The 19758-nt window shown below is 46.8% G+C and overlaps 1 protein-coding gene across 1 annotated transcript in view; it reads right to left on the reverse strand.

Annotated features, from left to right (window-relative positions):
- LOC143817884 (uncharacterized) overlaps positions 1-19758 on the reverse strand; it is a 109580-nt gene that overhangs the window by 4178 nt on the left and 85644 nt on the right. Inside the window, exons 3-4 of the mRNA XM_077299355.1 lie at positions 10166-10271; positions 1851-1905 (exon numbers count right to left, since the gene is read on the reverse strand). Of these exons, the coding sequence (XP_077155470.1) occupies positions 1851-1905; positions 10166-10271 (161 nt within the window). The remainder of the gene's footprint in view (positions 1-1850; positions 1906-10165; positions 10272-19758) is intronic.

Genomic DNA, 19758 nt, shown 5'->3' on the forward strand with positions numbered 1-19758 from the left:
GGCTTCAGAACAACTCTGTGACCATTCTTGACTGGCCCAGCCAGAGTTCTGGCCTAAACCCAATGGAGCCTCTCTGGAGAGACCTGCAAATGGCGTCCACCAACGTTCACCATCCATCCTGATGGAACTGGTAGGATCTGCAAGGAAGAATGGCCGAGGATCCCCAAATCCAGGGTTGAAAAACTTGTAGCATCATTCCCAAGAAGACTCATGGCTGTACTAGATCAAAATGTGCTTCTACTCAATACTGAGCAAAGGGTGTGAAGACTTATGACCATGTGATAGTTCAGTTTTTATTTTTTAACTAGCTGTACTACCCGGCTTCGCCCGGGTTAATGACTGCTGTTAGCAAAATAGAATGTGTTAACAAAAATTTATTCTGCACGCAAAAACCACAAAACAAATAGATAGAAATGTAATTATTAAAAGGCAAAAACTAAGCTAATAGAAGCATTTCACAACATATATTAGCTTTGTTATACTGAGAATGTCTTTGTTGCCTATATTAACCAATCAGAGCTCAGATTAATTAACTGTAGCAAAATAGAAGCTGAGCTGTGATTGGTTGCTATTGGCAGCCTGATAAATCCCCAGCCAACAGGAAGCCCTCCCCCCTGGCAGTATATATTAGCTCACACATACACATAATAGACAGGTCATGTGACTGACAGCTGCCATATTTCCTATATGGTACATTTGTTGCTCTTGTAGTTTGTCTGCTTATTAATCAGATTTTTATTTTTGAAGGATAATACCAGACTTGTGTGTGTTTTAGGGCGAGTTTCGTGTGTCAAGTTGTGTGTGTTGAGTTGCGTGTGGCGACATGCATGTAGCGACTTTTGTGAGATGAGTTTTGTGTGGCGACATGTGTGTAGCAACATTTTGTGTGTCGAGTTGCATGTGACAGGTTAGTGTAGCAAGTTGTGTGCAGCAAGATTTGTGCATGGCGAGTTTTGCACGTGGCGAGTTTTATGTGTGGTGCGTTTTGAGTATGTGCAAGTTTTGTGTGAGGCAACTTTTGCATGTGGTGCAACTTTTGTACATGTGGCAATTTTTCTGTGTGTGCAAGTTTTGCATGAGGTGAGTTTTCCATGAGGTGAGTTTTGCACGTGTGGCGAGTTTTGTGTGAGCCTAGTTTTGCGTGTGGCGAGTTTTGCATGTAGCGAGTTTTGCGCGTGGCGAGTTTTGAGTGGTGACTTTTGTGTTTCGACTTTTATGTGGCGAGGTTGGTGTATGTGTGGTGAAATGTGCGCTGAGGGTGGTATATGTGTTCGAGCACGTGGTAGTGTGTGGTGCATTTTGTGTGTGTGTTCATATCCACGTGGTGGTGTGGTGATTATCCCATGTCGGGGCCCCACCTTAGCAACTGCACAGTATATACTCTTTGGCGCCATCGCTCTCATTCTTTAAGTCCCCCTTGTTCACATCTGGCAGCTGTTAATTTGCCTCCAACACTTTTCCTTTCACTTTTTCCCCATTTTGTAGATAGGAGCAAAATTGTTTGGTGAATTGGAAAGCGCGGGGTTAAAATTTCACCTCACAACATAGCCTATGACGCTCTCGGGGTCCAGACGTGTGACTGTGCAAAATTTTGTGGCTGTAGCTGCGACGGTGCAGATGCCAATCCCGGACATACACACATACATACATACACACATTCAGCTTTATATATTAGATTACTTTGCAAAAATTTCTACATTTCTGTGTTTTTTCAATCAAGATGGGGTGCAGAGTGTACATTAATGAGAAAAAATGAACTTAATTTACCAAATGGCTGCAATGAAACAGAGTGAAAAATTTAAAGGGGTCTGAATACTTTCCGCACCCACTGCATAATGTCAGCGACTCACCTCCTCTTTCTCATTATTATCTGTGCTTGTTTGGTGAATCTGAGAGGGAATCGTCCTGTAAAAAGAGATCGAAAAAAACATAAAGAAACAGGACAGAGAAACATTGTATCACGTCCCATAATCAGCACTCGGACCAGCAGAATAGTGAGTGCAGCTCTGGAGTATAATACAGGATGTAACTCAGGATCAGTAATGTAATGTATGTACACAGTGACTGCACCAGCAGAATAGTGAGTGCAGCCCTGGGGTATAAAACAGGAGGTAACTCAGGATCAGTAATGTAATGTATGTACACAGTGACTGCACCAGCAGAATAGTGAGTGCAGCTCTGGGGTATAATACAGGATGTAACTCAGGATCAGTAATGTAATGTATGTACACAGTGACTGCACCAGCAGAATAGTGAGTGCAGCTCTGGAGTATAATACAGGATGTAACTCAGGATCAGTAATGTAATGTATGTACACAGTGACTGCACCAGCAGAATAGTGAGTGCAGCTCTGGGGTATAATACAGGAGGTAACTCAGGATCAGTAATGTAATGTATGTACACAGTGAGTGCACAAGCAGAATAGTGAGTGCAGCTCTGGGGTATAATACAGGATGTAACTCAGGATCAGTAATGTAATGTATGTACACAGTGACTGCACCAGCAGAATAGTGAGTGCAGCTCTGGGGTATAATACAGGATGTAACTCAGGATCAGTAATGTAATGTATGTACACAGTGACTGCACCAGCAGAATAGTGAGTGCAGCTCTGGGGTATAATACAGGATGTAACTCAGGATCAGTAATGTAATGTATGTACACAGTGACTGCACCAGCAGAATAGTGAGTGCAGCTCTGGGGTATAATACAGGATGTAACTCAGGATCAGTAATGTAATGTATGTACACAGTGACTGCTCCAGCAGAATAGTGAGTGCAGCTCTGGAGTATAATACAGGATGTAACTCAGGATCAGTAATGTAATGTATGTACACAGTGACTGCACCAGCAGAATAGTGAGTGCAGCTCTGGAGTATAATACAGGATGTAACTCAGGATCAGTAATGTAATGTATGTACACAGTGACTACACCAGCAGAATAGTGAGTGCAGCTCTGGAGTATAATACAGGATGTAACTCAGGATCAGTAATGTAATGTATGTACACAGTGACTGCACCAGCAGAATAGTGAGTGCAGCTCTGGAGTATAATACAGGATGTAACTCAGGATCAGTAATGTATGTACACAGTGACTGCAGCAGCAGAATAGTGAGCGCAGCTCTGGGGTATAATACAGGATGTAACTCAGGATCAGTAATGTAATGTATGTAAGTGCAGCGCCCCAGAGTCCTGGTCGTTGCAGTACTGTGGCTCCGCCACTAAGGGGAGCCATGGTGCGTTCGATGGCACTGAAGGAGTTCCTCCAATCAGGTATCACAGACACCAATATGTTTCACAGCTGGGCCTCCGGGGGGAGCTAAGGGTGCTATTCATTAGGCCACTCCCCACCATAGTGGGTAAACTGGGGGTCAGGCAGGAAGTTAGGGAGAAAGCTGACTGGATCGAACGAAGCAACACCTAGTGAGAGAGGGTGTTGTGGAGGAAGAGACAGTAGGGTCTCTGTCAGGGGTGGGATCCTGGCAGAGGCTTGGCATTGAAAGAACGTAACGGGACCGTGCCTGCTCAGTATAGCGGCGGTGCCCAAGAAAGGACTAGAAGCGAGATAGATTGTGCTGAGTGAGAAACGAAATCAAGCAGAAGGAGAATACCAGCAGGGGTTTTGTTGAAAGAGGCAGCACCTTGCTGAGGCGCATTACCGGTGGCCGGAACGCCGAGGGAGTGGAATAATATACAGCTTTAAGCCATACTCCAAACAGCGGCAGGACAGTCAGTCTCAGGCGGGCTGTCTACCACATATCACCTATGAAGTCTTGGGGGGCAATTGCGGGAGAGGGGCGTCTCTAGGGTCCCGGAAGAACTCCAGGCCTACCTGACAAACGGGTGCCGTTCTTACTGTAACATCAGGAAGGGACGGAAGATTAGCAGAAGATCAGTTAATCGAGTTGTGAGGGAACTTAAGAAACAGACACAACAGTTGTGGGGTACTTTCCGTGAGCACAGCAGGGAAGGACTACAACACAAAGCGCTAAGAAGGAAGGCACTGATTTCCACCTGTGAGGAGAACTCTGGAAGTGCCATTGGACCGGCCGGACTTGCGCAGCCTGGTGGACCGGATTCTGGACTGAGGACCGAGAGATCTCCAGTAAAGAGGTAAAGAGACTGCAACCTGGTGTCCTCGTTATTTACCGCGACCTGCACCCCACAACTGCACCGCTATACCACCGTTAACAGCACCTATTTGCAACGGACGTCCCCCACTGACAGACAGGGCCACGGACCGGGTCTAGCCACCGTGACAACCCCAGGACTGAGACCCAGAGGCCCGGCTCCGGGTACCCCTCGGCCCTGCGGCAGTGTGGGGGCGCTCCAACTTGGCGTCACGAACAGGATCTACTTAAGCCTGAAGAATCAGGTCATGTGTGCCTTGGAACTGTGATTTATCGTGCTTGGACTGTGCTTTATTACAAGGACTGTGTGTTGCCACTTGCCGCCAGGAGTTCCCGCCAAAACCGCCGCCATTACAGCGCTAAGGAGAGCGCAGGAGAAGAAGAAGGGCGTGGAAGTGGGCGTGAACAAGCTGAAGAGCGCGAAAGACAATGGCCGCCCAGTCTAAATATCTCGGCCCCTTGAGGACGTGTCCGTCAGCAGCCGAGATCCGCCTCCTGATCCTCAACGGTGGGCAGAGACAGAGAAAACGAAACTGCCCACGAAGAAGAGAGCGGGAAAAGGACCAGGAAGAAGGAGCGAGCAACATGGAGGCCACCATGGCCAGCCGCCCGGAGCCGGAGCGTGGGGTCGGAGCCGAGGACTCCCCCAGCTACCCGGAGAGGCACCGCAGCCAGACCTCCACAGTTGACGCTGACCTCCTGCAGACCGGAGCGGACGGGCTGATCCATCAACCCCGGCGGATGCAGCTGATCACTGAGGCCGGGTGGAAGAAGACCATCATCGGGAGCCTCGCCAGACGTCTGTCGGCAGCCTCGTCTGGTCCGGAGCAAGAAAGAAGTTCCAGCGCTCCGAAGCCAGAAAGCAAGGCCCTGCCGGAAAGCGAGGTGCTGCAAGCAGAGATGACAGCGTCGCAGCACAAGGCCCCGCAGCCAGCGTTCCAGACCCCAGCGGAGACGGAGCAGACCGGCACCGGAGGAACCGCATCTGAAGCAGGTAGGAAGAGCCACCCTGCCCTGATGACTGACTCCGTTCCAGTGACTGATCTTGCAGCAGCCGCTACCTCTGCTGCAGCAGATGCCCATACTCAAGCTGCGCAGACCTCCATCGCTGCGCATGATTTAATCGTACATGAAAGACGGATTAACGGCGTTTGTCCAGCACTGGGTGTAACCCTGGACCTCACTTTGCCCAGGCCAAGAAGGGTTAAGTGCCAGGTGCAGCCCTGGAAGCCGTCCAACTAAACCTCGGAAACCTGAAAATGTAAATAGTTACAGTTTGTTCTTTAAGTTGCTGCTAAAACCCGTCCAGGGTAAACTTTAAAAAGGTGACCCCTTTGTTGACCCGGGGTCACTATTGTTGTTTTCCAGAAGTTTTGCACAAAGTTACACAAACTGCGAAATCATGGACTGTGCATGATTCAAACTTTCCTGTAAATAGTTTGCACCTTCTTAAAGGTGCTTCCTACTGGTTTTAGTTAAAGACACTTTGCGAAGATGCCATTCCGGAGCTCTGGTATGGACTGGTAGGCTGAGAAGAAGAGCTACCTCAGAAAGACTTGATCTCCTCTTAAAGGGGAGGTGGGAATTGAACCTGAAAGTGATACTGTTTTGAAACAGTAATGTCATGATGATGCTTTGCAAGAAATGTAACCGTTTTACATGAAAAGTTATATGTGTTTGATATGTTTGAAATGTGAAGCTTGAATAATGTTCTTCAAAAGGAAAGATGCAGAAAGCCTGTTGAGGTAGACTAGAGTTCTGCATGGATAGAAACGTAAGAAAGTAATAATGAAGGTGAGGATAGAAGGTAAACCCTGCGTCCCCATAGAAAGCTAGTTCGTTACTAAGGACAGAAAGTAGACCCGTAGGGGTTAGAGAGTGAGTCCTTATAGGAGCCAGGCAGAGTGGGCTCCATGTTCTCAAACTGAAAGGAATGTTATGTCTATACTATGTATAGTAGAGAAAGGCAGTAGGCCCTGGCTGAACGGGGCGGTCCTGTAAAAGAAAGGAGAGGCAGTAGGTCTGGTGCCATAGGGACAGGCGGTCCTGCAGGTTCAAAAGTAGGAGAATGAAGAGTTACTTTGCCCTGTAATGTGATTATAGGAAGGCCTTTGATAAACTAAGAGTGTATGTTTCTTAAAGGCAATGTTAATTTATTGTTCCAGCATTTGCACTTAGTAGAATACCCGGTTGGGTAATGAGAGTAAATTGTAGCCTGTTGCTATGATATTTGATTATGTTTTGTAACGTTAAAGTGTCCTCACCTCCCATAAAGGGAAGCCTGTTCAAGTATACTTATTGTTTTGCACTCAACAAAATTGTATGTCTTTTTGCTAATCTGTATTGTTGTTTTTCTTCCCAGTCCCGGAGTACTGTGTTTAACCAGGGGGGAGTGCAGCGCCCCAGAGTCCTGGTCGTTGCAGTACTGTGGCTTCGCCACTAAGGGGAGCCATGGTGCGTTCGATGGCACTGAAGGAGTTCTTCTGATCAGGTATCACAGACACCAATATGTTTCACAGCTGGGCCTCCGGGGGGAGCTAAGGGTGCTATTCATTAGGCCACTCCCCACCATAGTGGGTAAACTGGGGGTCAGGCAGGAAGTTAGGGAGAAAGCTGACTGGATCGAACGAAGCAACACCTAGTGAGAGAGGGTGTTGTGGAGGAAGAGACAGTAGGGTCTCTGCCAGGGGTGGGATCCTGGCAGAGGCTTGGCATTGAAAGAACGTAACGGGACCGTGCCTGCTCAGAATAGCGGCGGTGCCCTAAGAAAGGATTAGAAGCGAGATAGATTGTGCTGAGTGAGAAACGAAATCAAGCAGAAGGAGAATACCAGCAGGGGTTTTGTTGAAAGAGGCAGCACCTTGCTGAGGCGCATTACCGGTGGCCGGAACGCCGAGGGAGTGGAATAATATACAGCTTTAAGCCATACTCCAAACAGCGGCAGGACAGTCAGTCTCAGGCGGGCTGTCTACCACATATCACCTATGAAGTGTTGGGGGGCAATTGCGGGAGAGGGGCGTCTCTAGGGTCCCGGAAGAACTCCAGGCCTACCTGACAAACGGGTGCCGTTCTTACTGTAACATCAGGAAGGGACGGAAGATTAGCAGAAGATCAGTTAATCGAGTTGTGAGGGAACTTAAGAAACAGACACAACAGTTGTGGGGTACTTTCCGTAAGCACAGCAGGGAAGGACTACAACACAAAGCGCTAAGAAGGAAGGCACTGATTTCCACCTGTGAGGAGAACTCTGGAAGTGCCATTGGACCGGCCGGACTTGCGCAGCCTGGTGGACCGGATTCTGGACTGATGACCGAGAGATCTCCAGTAAAGAGGTAAAGAGACTGCAACCTGGTGTCCTCGTTATTTACCGCGACCTGCACCCCACAACTGCACCGCTATACCACCGTTAACAGCACCTATTTGCAACGGACGTCCCCCACTGACAGACAGGGCCACGGACCGGGTCTAGCCACCGTGACAACCCCAGGACTGAGACCCAGAGGCCCGGCTCCGGGTACCCCTGGGCCCTGCGGCGGTGTGGGGGCGCTCCATACACAGTGACTGCACCAGCAGAATAGTGAGCGCAGCTCTGGAGTATAATACAGGAGGTAACTCAGGATCAGTAATGTAATGTATGTACACAGTGACTGCACCAGCAGAATAGTGAGCGCAGCTCTGGGGTATAATACAGGAGGTAACTCAGGATCAGTAATGTAATGTATGTACACAGTGACTCCATGAGCAGAATAGTGAGTGCAGCTCTGGGGTATAATACAGGATGTAACTCAGGATCAGTAATGTAATGTATGTACACAGTGACTGCACCAGCAGAATAGTGAGTGCAGCTCTGGAGTATAATACAGGAGGTAACTCAGGATCAGTAATGTAATGCATGTACACAGTGACTGCACCAGCAGAATAGTGAGTGCAGCTCTGGAGTATAATACAGGATGTAACTCAGGATCAGTAATGTAATGTATGTACACAGTGACTGCACCAGCAGAATAGTGAGCGCAGCTCTGGGGTATAATACAGGAGGTAACTCAGGATCAGTAATGTAATGCATGTACACAGTGACTGCACCAGCAGAATAGTGAGTGCAGCTCTGGAGTATAATACAGGATGTAACTCAGGATCAGTAATGTAATGTATGTACACAGTGACTGCACCAGCAGAATAGTGAGTGCAGCTCTGGGGTATAATACAGGATGTAACTCAGGATCAGTAATGTAATGTATGTACACAGTGACTGCACCAGCAGAATAGAGAGTGCAGCTCTGGGGTATAATACAGGATGTAACTCAGGATCAGTAATGTAATGTATGTACACAGTGACTGCACCAGCAGAATAGTGAGTGCAGCTCTGGAGTATAATACAGGAGGTAACTCAGGATCAGTAATGTAATGTATGTACACAGTGACTGCACCAGCAGAATAGTGAGCGCAGCTCTGGGGTATAATACAGGAGGTAACTCAGGATCAGTAATGTAATGCATGTACACAGTGACTGCATCAGCAGAATAGTGAGTGCAGCTCTGGAGTATAATACAGGATGTAACTCAGGATCAGTAATGTAATGTATGTACACAGTGACTGCACCAGCAGAATAGTGAGTGCAGCTCTGGAGTATAATGCAAGATGTGACTTAATCAGTTAGTGTACCATTAAAAATAAAACTCAGGATGTCCCAGTGCTGTTGGAGCTGCTGTTCCCAATTTTGTGTTCACTGCAGCCAATTAATAGTCGCTGATCGACTGCAGCATTTCAATATTTCGCCAGACTGTTCATTTCTTCTGATAAAATAGTAAAGAGTGCAGTCAGTAAGCAGTCACAGATTGGCTGCAGCAGTTACAGATTGGCTGCAGCAGTCACGTGATACAAAAATGGGAACAGTGGCGCCCAAATCACTGTAATGGCGGCTCTGCAGGAGGTGAGTGATTGATGAATGATGAAGCTGGTGTTGTCCAGTAATAGACAATTATATTAATGGGATTCTGTTGCCTCCAAAACGGAAACTGAACCACTTGTACATTCATCTAGAGGCCTCCAGATGAATGTATAAGAATCACACATGTGATAAAGATTTTTCTTATTTTGTTTTATGGCTATCCATCTTATTATATACATAAATGAGGGGGCTTCAGGCACCCTTGGGGCAGCCAAGTGCTCGGTGCACCGCTCCATCACCTCAACTACCATCATCTGCCCCTCCGCTGATGACGATTGACAGTGCTCCAAGGTGCGCTGCCTATAGTGAACCCTTAGCCCTCCATGTAGGATCGCACAGCACTGTGGAGAGGTGACCACATGTTCTGCAGAAACCGAGTGCACAGGGTGAGGAGCAAGAGCCACGTTACTGAGTAGTGGCTAATACATGAGGAGTGGAGACATCTTAAACTGTGTTCTGCACCAGATTACAGAGGGAGGATTACCGTAACTGTCCAGGGTATAGGAGATGGACCGCTGATAAAGAAGATGAGAAGGAGACCACCCTGACAGAAAGTGTCCCCCTGAAAGTAGGTAGGAGCTGCCTGACATCCTGGTGAGCGGACCTGAGAGAATGTGATATGTCCATAGTTAGGAGACAGGAATCCAGGAGAGGACTGTCCTAAGACAGAGTGCCGGTTGGCGAGGGCTCAATGGGACTTTCAGGAGCTGCCAGTGGACTAAATAGATCTGAGGGGTGTGAGACCACCGGGGAGTAATGGACCTCACTATGACCTGTATGGAGAGCTTCAACAGTGTGTGATGGAGTATGGATGGTGGCACGAGCCCAGGCACAACACGGACTGTGGAAAATTGGGGAACGGCTGCAGAAATGCTTCATGGGTATTGACGTCTGACTTAGTATAAGTACAAGTGCCTCCATAGTGGATGTAAATGAAGCCACATGGAACTGGTCCTATCGTCCAGCGTCTTATCGGGGAACCAGTGTGTGCTTGGCGTCCTCCTTACTGGTATTTATAAATGCTGGAGGCCGCCGGTTATTTTCCCCTTTTGGCCCATCACAGGTATAAGGATGATTAGGGGTTCACTTACTTGTGGCTTGTACAGAACTTCCAATAAATAATGCCAGCTATAATAACCAATATAATTGCTCCCGGTACTGAACACGATATAGAAATGATTTTGTTGATGGACGGCTCTGAAAAAAAAAGAGAGAACAATAAGACACTTGTTCTGCAGAATGGAAACTAGAAGGAGTCGGGCGATGTCTCCCGGAATGACTTGATACCAGACCGGTTCCCTCCGCTATGTGGTCAGTACGTGCAGCAGAGTACATGGAAGAGACAAACATCACAATGTCCCTGAGGAACCACAGAAACCGCTCATACACGCTCTGACCATGATGTCAGCCATCCGTGACTCCGTCCACTGCAGGTTTCTACAAACCAGTCGCATTTGTATGCCACATACAGACAATGGATTGGTGCATGCCAGTCAGATGTAAATTGGTCAGAGGCCTGTAATCTGTGGCTCTTCACCAGTAATTATGAATCTAGAGATGAGAAAATCTGTGGAAATTCATATTCAGATGATTCACTCAAATTTAGCTGGGAAATGTAGATAGTATTAAATAAATTCAGTGCAAATTGACCAGAAAGGTAAAAACAGTATCTCTTATGCCCATTGCTCCTCAGCCCGTGTCTCACATGTCCTACCACTGTCGATCCTCCGATCAGCTCATCAGTCTTCTATGTTCTCTTTTTCTCCAGGTGTTGTTCACCAGGCCCCTCTCTGACGCTGGCTATAATGTACTGACCTCATTGCCTCACCCCAGAGGAGCAATGTCCATCATGAACGAGCAGTGTGCTCCACATGATGGTGAGGGGCGTAGTGAAGAACAACCGCGCCAGACGCCAGGAAAGATAAAAGAGAGAAGGCAGAGGAGCCAATCAGAGGATCAAGACAGAGTATAAGATTTTATAAATCTGGCATTTATGCATCAAATTTGCCATAAAATATATGCTATTGTACTGGAAATTGTATGGATCAAGTTCTGGAGAATCTGAATTATTTGGAAATTACAATCTACAATCCCCTGGAGTCTGCCGATTTCCTAACCTGCAGAGAGTTGTAGTCAATGGTACAAATGTTGAGGGCATGGATGGATTGTAATGAAGACAATCTAGGCTATCGCCCCGGGCCCAAGGCTAAATTACCATCATGATGTTTGACACACCACCGTCAGTGGCGCACATCTCTGGGCAGGGAGCTTTCCTGCCAACAATGCAGAATAGCAGCACAGCTCCAGTGGTGCTCCCTTCACCTATTCGGTCATGTGCTGGTGCGATGAGGTTATCAGCCGGCACCGGTCAATGAGGTCTGTAACGCACGTGGTTGTGCCACGGTCCAGGGATAGCCTGAAGGGGCGTAACTAACTGAGCACCTGACTCTTTGCTTGAGACCCTGATGGTGAGGTCAGACTTGGCTCCAGGTGCTACTCCAGGACGGACCCATGGAGCCGTGACAGCTGACCACCACGGGGGACAAGGAAGCAGGACCGGTCAATGACTGGTTAGCAGGCATGATCCAAGCAGCGCTGGAACAGGGACATGAGACCACCACAACACGGGATCTCAGATGCAGGTTCTCAGGTGCCAGTTCAGACAGGGTAGATAAGCGCATCAGGTACAGATCAGAGAGATCAGGATTGGGACAAAGCACACGTGGGACGGATTCGGGTATAGATAAAGCAGGAAAGACTGGGACAAATACAGACAGGGCGGATTGGATCAAGAGCACTAACTAACTAAGTTACTAAGACACCTCCCAATAGAGGACGATACCTTCAAGATGTTTCCCAGTTATTGGCTGGGGACGTCTTTAGCAGTGTGTGCGCTGGCCCTTTAAAAGTCAGGGAGTGTGCGCGCCCTAAGCACACTCCCAGGAGATCTGCGCGCCATGTGCAGGCCTTTGGAATAGACAGACATAGAGGGCGTGTGGAAGGGTGAGTGACACACCAGCATCCCTGCAGGGAGGAGGGAGTGGACACATGCAGGGATGCCGACGGTGTACTAACCACGTCATTGTGCCGACATGTACATGATGGCCACAAGGAGAAGTAGAGCTGCAGGAGATCGTCTGGAGAGGTAAATATTAGAAACATTTTTAATAAAATAATTGAAGTGACTGCAGCCTCTGCCCCTTGGTGATGACTTGTTTGACTATCCCAGCAGGCACTGAGATTCTCAAACGAAGCGTCATCACACAGGAAGTAGTAGAAAAAATATCAGTTGGATAATGCAGTGGGGGAAGGATAGGGAATTTTTAATTTTAAGTATATTACAAAAAGATTAGATTATGACATTAAATAGATAGAATTTAGGATGAAAATAAAACGTAGGTTTGGAGCACCTCTTTAACTAATGCGCACTGAGTGATTCATCCCATATCATCCAATTTTGTTATACAGTGGGGAGAATACGTATCTGATCCACTGCTAGTTTTGCAGTTTTCCCACCTACAGAGAATGGAGAGATCTGTAATATTTACCGTAGACACTTCACCTGTGAGAGACAGAATCTAAAAACAAAATCCAGAAAATCACATTGTAGGATCGTTATATAATTAATTTGCCTTTTATTACATGAAATAAGTATTTAATCACCGACCAACCAGTGAGAATTCTGCTCTCACAGACCTGTTAGTTTTCCTGTAAGAAGCCTCCTACTCTGCACCTGTTTTATTTGTACCTGTTTGAACTCAATACCTGTACAAAAGACACCTGTCCACACAGTCAATCACACTCCAACCTCTCCACCATGGCCAAGACCAAAGAGCTCTCTACGTACACCAGCTCGGTGAGAAGGCAACAACTGTTTCACAATTATTAGAAAATGGAAGAAACACAAGATGACTGTCAGTCTTCCTCTGTCTTGGGCTCCATGCAAGGTCTCACCTCATGGGGTAACTATGATTCTGAGAAAGGTCAGGAATCAGCCCAGAACTACAGAGGAGGACCTGGTCAATGACCTTAAAAGAGCTGGGACCACAGTCTCAAATATTACCATTAGTAACACACTACTCTGTCATTGAGTAAAATTCTGCAGGGTACACAAGGTCCTCCTGCTCACACCAGCACATGTCCAGGCCCGTTTGAGGTTCACCAGTGACCATCTCGATGATCCAGAGGAGGCATGGGAGAAGGTCATGTGGTCAGATTAGAACAAAATATAACTAGTATCAACTCCACTCGCTGTGTTTGGAGGAAGAAGGATGAGTATTGTTATGGACCTGGTGGTTAGGAGCACCCGAAATGACCTGATGGTTAAACTGTAAGACAGGACAAGCTCTGGGAAGTGGGAGCTCTGCTGACCACAAACCCTAATCCTATCACACACACTAGAAATAGCCGTGGAGCGTACCTACAGTAACTCTGCCTAGACGCCTCTTCACAGCCTAAGAGCTAACTACCCCTAAAGATAGGAAATAAAGCCTTACCTTGCCTCAGAGAAATTCCCCAAAGGAAAAGGCAGCCCCCCACAAATATTGACTGTGAGTTAAGAGGAAAGTCACAAACACAGGAATGAAACAGGTTTTAGCAAAGGAGGCCAGTCTTCACTAAACAGACAGAGGACAGAAAAGGGATCTTTGCGGTCAGCACAAAAAACTACAAAAAACCACGCAGTGTGCAAAAAGATCCCCGCACCGACTCACGGTGCAGAGGTGCCACTCTGCACCCCAGAGCTTCCAGCTAGCAAGGCAGTATCATGATAGCAAGCTGGACTAGAACTTAGCAAGTACTAAGAAATATTTTCAGTACACAATGAACAACAAATGAACTAGCAGGGACTTAGCTTCTGCTGGAGTAAACAGGTCATCAGAAAGATCCAAGAGAGATCTGAACCAGTACTAAGACATTGACAGCTGGCATGAAGTAATGATCAGAGTGGAGTTAAATAGAGAAACCAGCCTAGCACTAAACGAGGGCAGCTGAGGAAGCAACCTCAGCACCAGCAGCTCTACTCACAGCCACCAGAGGGAGTCCACGGACAGAACTCGCCGAAGTACCATTCATGACCACAGGAGGGAGTTCGAGAACGGAATTCACAACAGTACCCCCCCTTGAGGAGGGGTCACCGAACCCTCACCAGAGCCCCCAGGCCGATCAGGACGAGCCAAATGAAAGGCACCCACTAAATCGGCAGCATGGACATCGGAGGCAACAACCCAGGAATTATCCTCCTGACCATAGCCCTTCCATTTGACCAGGTACTGAAGTTTCCGTCTCGAAATACGAGAATCTAAAATCTTCTCCACCACATACTCCAACTTCCCCTCGACCAACACCGGAGCAGGAGGGTCAACGGAGGGAACCATAGGCGCCACATATCTCCACAACAACGACCTATGGAACACATTATGGATGGCAAAAGAAGCTGGAAGGGCCAAACGAAATGACACAGGATTAAGAATTTCAGAAATCTTATAAGGACCAATGAAACGAGGCTTAAACTTAGGAGAAGAAACCTTCATAGGAACATAACGAGATGACAACCAAACCAAATCCCCAACACGAAGTCGGGGACCAACACAGCGACGGCGGTTAGCGAAACGTTGAGCCTTCTCCTGGGACAATGTCAAATTGTCCTCTACGTGAGTCCAAATTTGCTGCAACCTGTCCACCACAGAATCTACACCAGGACAGTCCGAAGGCTCAACCTGCCCTGAGGAAAAACGAGGATGAAAACCAGAATTACAAAAAAAAGGCGAAACCAAAGTAGCCCAACTGGCCCGATTATTAAGGGCGAACTCGGCCAATGGCAAGAAGGTCACCCAATCATCCTGATCAGCAGAAACAAAGCATCTCAGATATGTTTCCAAAGTCTGATTGGTTCGTTCGGTTTGGCCATTTGTCTGAGGATGGAAAGCCGAAGAAAAAGACAAATCAATGCCCATCTTAGCACAAAAGGACCGCCAAAACCTTGAAACAAACTGGGAACCTCTGTCCGACACGATGTTCTCCGGAATGCCATGCAAGCGAACCACATGCTGGAAAAATAATGGAACCAAATCAGAGGAGGAAGGTAATTTAGGCAAGGGTACCAAATGGACCATCTTAGAGAAGCGATCACAAACCACCCAGATGACCGACATCCTTTGAGAGACAGGGAGATCTGAAATAAAATCCATGGAAACATGCGTCCAGGGCCTTTTCGGGACCGGCAAGGGCAAAAGTAACCCACTGGCATGAGAACAGCAGGGCTTGGCCCGAGCACAAGTCCCACAGGACTGCACAAAAGAACGCACATCCCGTGACAAGGAAGGCCACCAAAAGGACCTAGCCACCAAATCTCTGGTACCAAAAATTCCAGGATGACCAGCCAACACCGAACAATGAACCTCAGAGATAACTCTACTAGTCCATCTATCAGGGACAAACAGTTTCTCCGCTGGACAACGGTCAGGTCTATCAGCCTGAAACTCCTGCAGCACCCGCCGCAAATCAGGGGAGATGGCAGACAGAATTACCCCCTCTTTGAGAATACCAGCCGGCTCAGGAACTCCTGGAGAATCAGGCACAAAACTCCTTGAAAGGGCATCAGCCTTCACATTCTTAGAACCCGGAAGATATGAAACCACAAAATCGAAACGGGAGAAAAACAGCGACCATCGAGCCTGTCTAGGATTCAACCGCTTGGCAGACTCGAGATAAGCCAGATTCTTGTGATCCGTCAAGACCACCACGCGATGCTTGGCTCCCTCAAGCCAATGTCGCCACTCCTCGAATGCCCACTTCATAGCCAACAACTCCCGATTGCCAACATCATAATTACGCTCAGCAGGCGAAAACTTTCTAGAAAAGAAAGCACATGGCTTCATCACAGAGCCATCAGAACTTCTTTGAGACAAAACAGCCCCTGCTCCAATCTCAGAAGCATCAACCTCAACCTGAAAAGGGAGCGAAACATCTGGCTGACAACACAGGGGCGGAAGAGAAACGACGTTTCAACTCCTGAAAAGCCTCAACGGCCGCAGAGGACCATTTCACCACATCCGCACCTTTCTTGGTCAAATCAGTCAACGGTTTAACAACACTAGAAAAATTAGCGATGAAACGACGGTAAAAATTAGCAAAGCCCAGGAATTTCTGAAGGCTCTTCACAGACGTAGGCTGAGTCCAATCATAAATGGCCTGAACTTTAACAGGATCCATCTCGATAGTAGAAGGGGAAAAAATGAAGCCCAAAAAGGAAACCTTCTGAACTCCGAAGAGACATTTAGACCCCTTCACAAACAAGGAATTAGCACGAAGGACCTGGAACACCATCCTGACCTGCTTCACATGAGACTCCCAATCATCCGAAAAGACCAAAATATCATCCAAATATACAATCATGAACCTATCCAGATACTTTCGGAAGATGTCATGCATAAAGGACTGAAACACAGATGGAGCATTAGAAAGCCCGAATGGCATCACCAGGTACTCAAAATGGCCCTCGGGCGTATTAAATGCTGTTTTCCATTCATCGCCCCCCACAAATATTGACTGTGAGTTAAGAGGAAAGTCACAAACACAGGAATGAAACAGGTTTTAGCAAAGGAGGCCAGTCTCACTAAACAGACAGAGGACAGAAAAGGGATCTTTGCGGTCAGCACAAAAAACTACAAAAAAACACGCAGAGTGTGCAAAAAGATCCCCGCACCGACTCACGGTGCGGAGGTGCCACTCTGCACCCCAGAGCTTCCAGCTAGCAAGGCAATATCATGATAGCAAGCTGGACTAGAACTTAGCAAGTACTAAGAAATATTTTCAGTACACAATGAACAACAAATGAACTAGCAGGGACTTAGCTTCTGCTGGAGTAAACAGGTCATCAGAAAGATCCAAGAGAGATCTGAACCAGTACTAAGACATTGACAGCTGGCATGAAGTAACGATCAGAGTGGAGTTAAATAGAGAAGCCAGCCTAGCACTAAACGAGGGCAGCTGAGGAAGCAACCTCAGCACCAGCAGCTCCACTCACAGCCACCAGAGGGAGTCCACGGACAGAACTCGCTGAAGTACCATTCATGACCACAGGAGGGAGTTTGAGAACGGAATTCACAACAGAGTATAACCCGAAGAACACCGTCCCACCCATGAAGCATGGTGGGGGAAACATTTTCGGGGTGCTTTTCTGCAAAGGGGACAGGACAACTGCATCATACTTAAGTGAGGATGGATGGGGTCATGTATCATGAGGTTTTGGCCAACAACCTCCTTACCTCAGTAAGACCATTGAAGATGGGTCATGATTGGGTCTTCCAGAATGACAATGACCCAAAACACACAGACAGGGCAATAGAGGAGCGGCTCCGTAAGAAGTATTTCAAGGTCCTGGCGTAGCCTAGCCAGTATCCAGACCTGAACCCAACAGAAAATCTTTGAAGGGAGCTGAAACTCAATGTTGCTCAACGAGAGCCCTGAAACCTGAAAGATCTGGAGAAGATCTGTATGGAGGAGGGGGCCAAAATCCCTGCTGCAGTGTGTGTAAACCTGGTCAAGAACTACAGGAAACGTCTCACCTCTGTAATTGCCAACAAAGGTTCCTGGACCAAATATTAAGTTCTGTTTTTCTATTGTATCAAATACTTATTTCATGCAAATTAATTATGTAAAAATCATACAATGTGATTTTCTGGATTTTATTTTTAGATTTTCGCAGGTGAAGTATCTACGATAAAAATTACAGACCGCTCCATTCTTTGTAGGTTGGAGAACTTGTAAAATCAGCACTGAATCAAATACTTATTTTCCTCACTGTATATATATATATATATATAGCGCGTCCCATATTTTACAGCGTCCTCTTGTTATATATAGCGACTTTTCTTATTACATAGTATCCTCTATTTGTTATAGTGCTATGTTATATTTAGCGCTGTACATAAAGGGAAAAATTTGCACTCTGCTGTCATTTTTCCATCTGCAGATGTGCACCAGAGCACCTGTGTGTTAATCACGTGACCTAAAACAGGATCTATCAAAGTGGTTCATCTGACATGTCACGTGATACATCGGGGGCTATCTGTTATGGGAGATTTGTGGATTATGCACTGTTATGGGGGATCTATGGATGACACACTGTTATGGGGATCTGTGGATGACACAGTTATGGGGGATTTGTGGATTATGCACTGTTATGGGGGATCTATGGATGATGCACTGTTATTGGGGATCTGCGGATGACACCCTGCTATGGGGATCTGTGATGACACACTGTTATGGGGATCTGTGATGACGCACTGTTATGGGGTATCTGTGGATAATGCACTATTATGGGGGATCTGCGGATTACACCCTGTTATGGGGGATCTGTGGATGATGCACTGTTATGGGGGATCTGTAATGATGCACTGTAATGGGGGATCTGTGTATGATGCACTGTTTTGGGGCATCTGTGGATAACGCACTGTTGTGGGGCATCTGTGGATGATGCCCTGTTATGGGGATCTGTGGATGATGCATTGTTATGGAGTATCTGCCCATGATGCACTTGAAATGATACAGCAATTTATCTTAATTAACCAGATGTCTATTTTCAGTAAGCCAGGAGGAAGAGACTGTTATCTATATGTTGACTTTGAATTTATGTGTTTGTTCTTTGTTTGGTCAAGAGAAGACACAGACTTTTGTTTGTATAAGCCTGTAATATTGACTTTTAAGTTGACATTTGTTGTAACATGTTGTGCTGTTATCCTGGATGACTAGAGACGCAGGGTAATTGAACAATGATGTTTGCTGATATGTTGATTACACATTGTCCAGGCCAGCTAGTTTGTTGACTTGCAAACATTGAAGGATAAACTATAAATACTCAAACAAGGAGTTAATCTCATCAGACCTTCCTCTTAACTCCTGGATAATGACTTGAAGGACAACAGTTGTGAACTACATAAGGGGACTATTTCTCTACACAAACAGATTCAGACATCCAAGAGATCCAGATAACCAGATATTCTGTACAAAATCAAAGCCAGGAACACTCCACAAGACAGCAGTCAATACATCATGGCTTCATCAAGAGGGACACAGATTTGACATTCTGCAGGATGTCAACTTAGGGGACCATGATCCTGGCTATAAGAATACAGATCTGCTCCACTGATTATCACTGAACCCATGGATACATTTGGGGTAGTCATGATTGGGACCCACTGGTCACCTGAGCCCCATGGATACACTTGGGAAAGCCAGGATTGGGACCCCCTGGAAGGGTTGACTCCAGGTTTTCGTTGGCCCCGAGCAAAAGAGTTTCTCTGGGCCCCTTTAACACATACCATGATTCATGATGCACAGATATGGCAGAGAAATATAGATATACTACTATTGCCAAAGATTTCACTCACTTCTTACATTACATGAGTGATATATATCTTAAATTCTACAATAGCTCAGACACTGGACAGTATTGTCCTCCATACAGTATTATGGGCACCACATAGTGCTCCATACAGAATAATGAGCCCCATATAATGCTCCATACAGTATAATGAGCCATGTATATTTCTCCATGCAGAATAATGAGCCACATATATTGCTCCATTCAGTAACTGGTGGGGGGTAGTCGGCCCTGGAAGATCTGAAGTCACAGCTGGCGAGTCAGCGGAAGGGTGATACACTGTAATTTGCACCATCTTGG

Source organism: Ranitomeya variabilis, chromosome 3 (genome assembly GCF_051348905.1).
Source record: "Ranitomeya variabilis isolate aRanVar5 chromosome 3, aRanVar5.hap1, whole genome shotgun sequence".
Taxonomy (NCBI): domain Eukaryota; kingdom Metazoa; phylum Chordata; class Amphibia; order Anura; family Dendrobatidae; genus Ranitomeya; species Ranitomeya variabilis.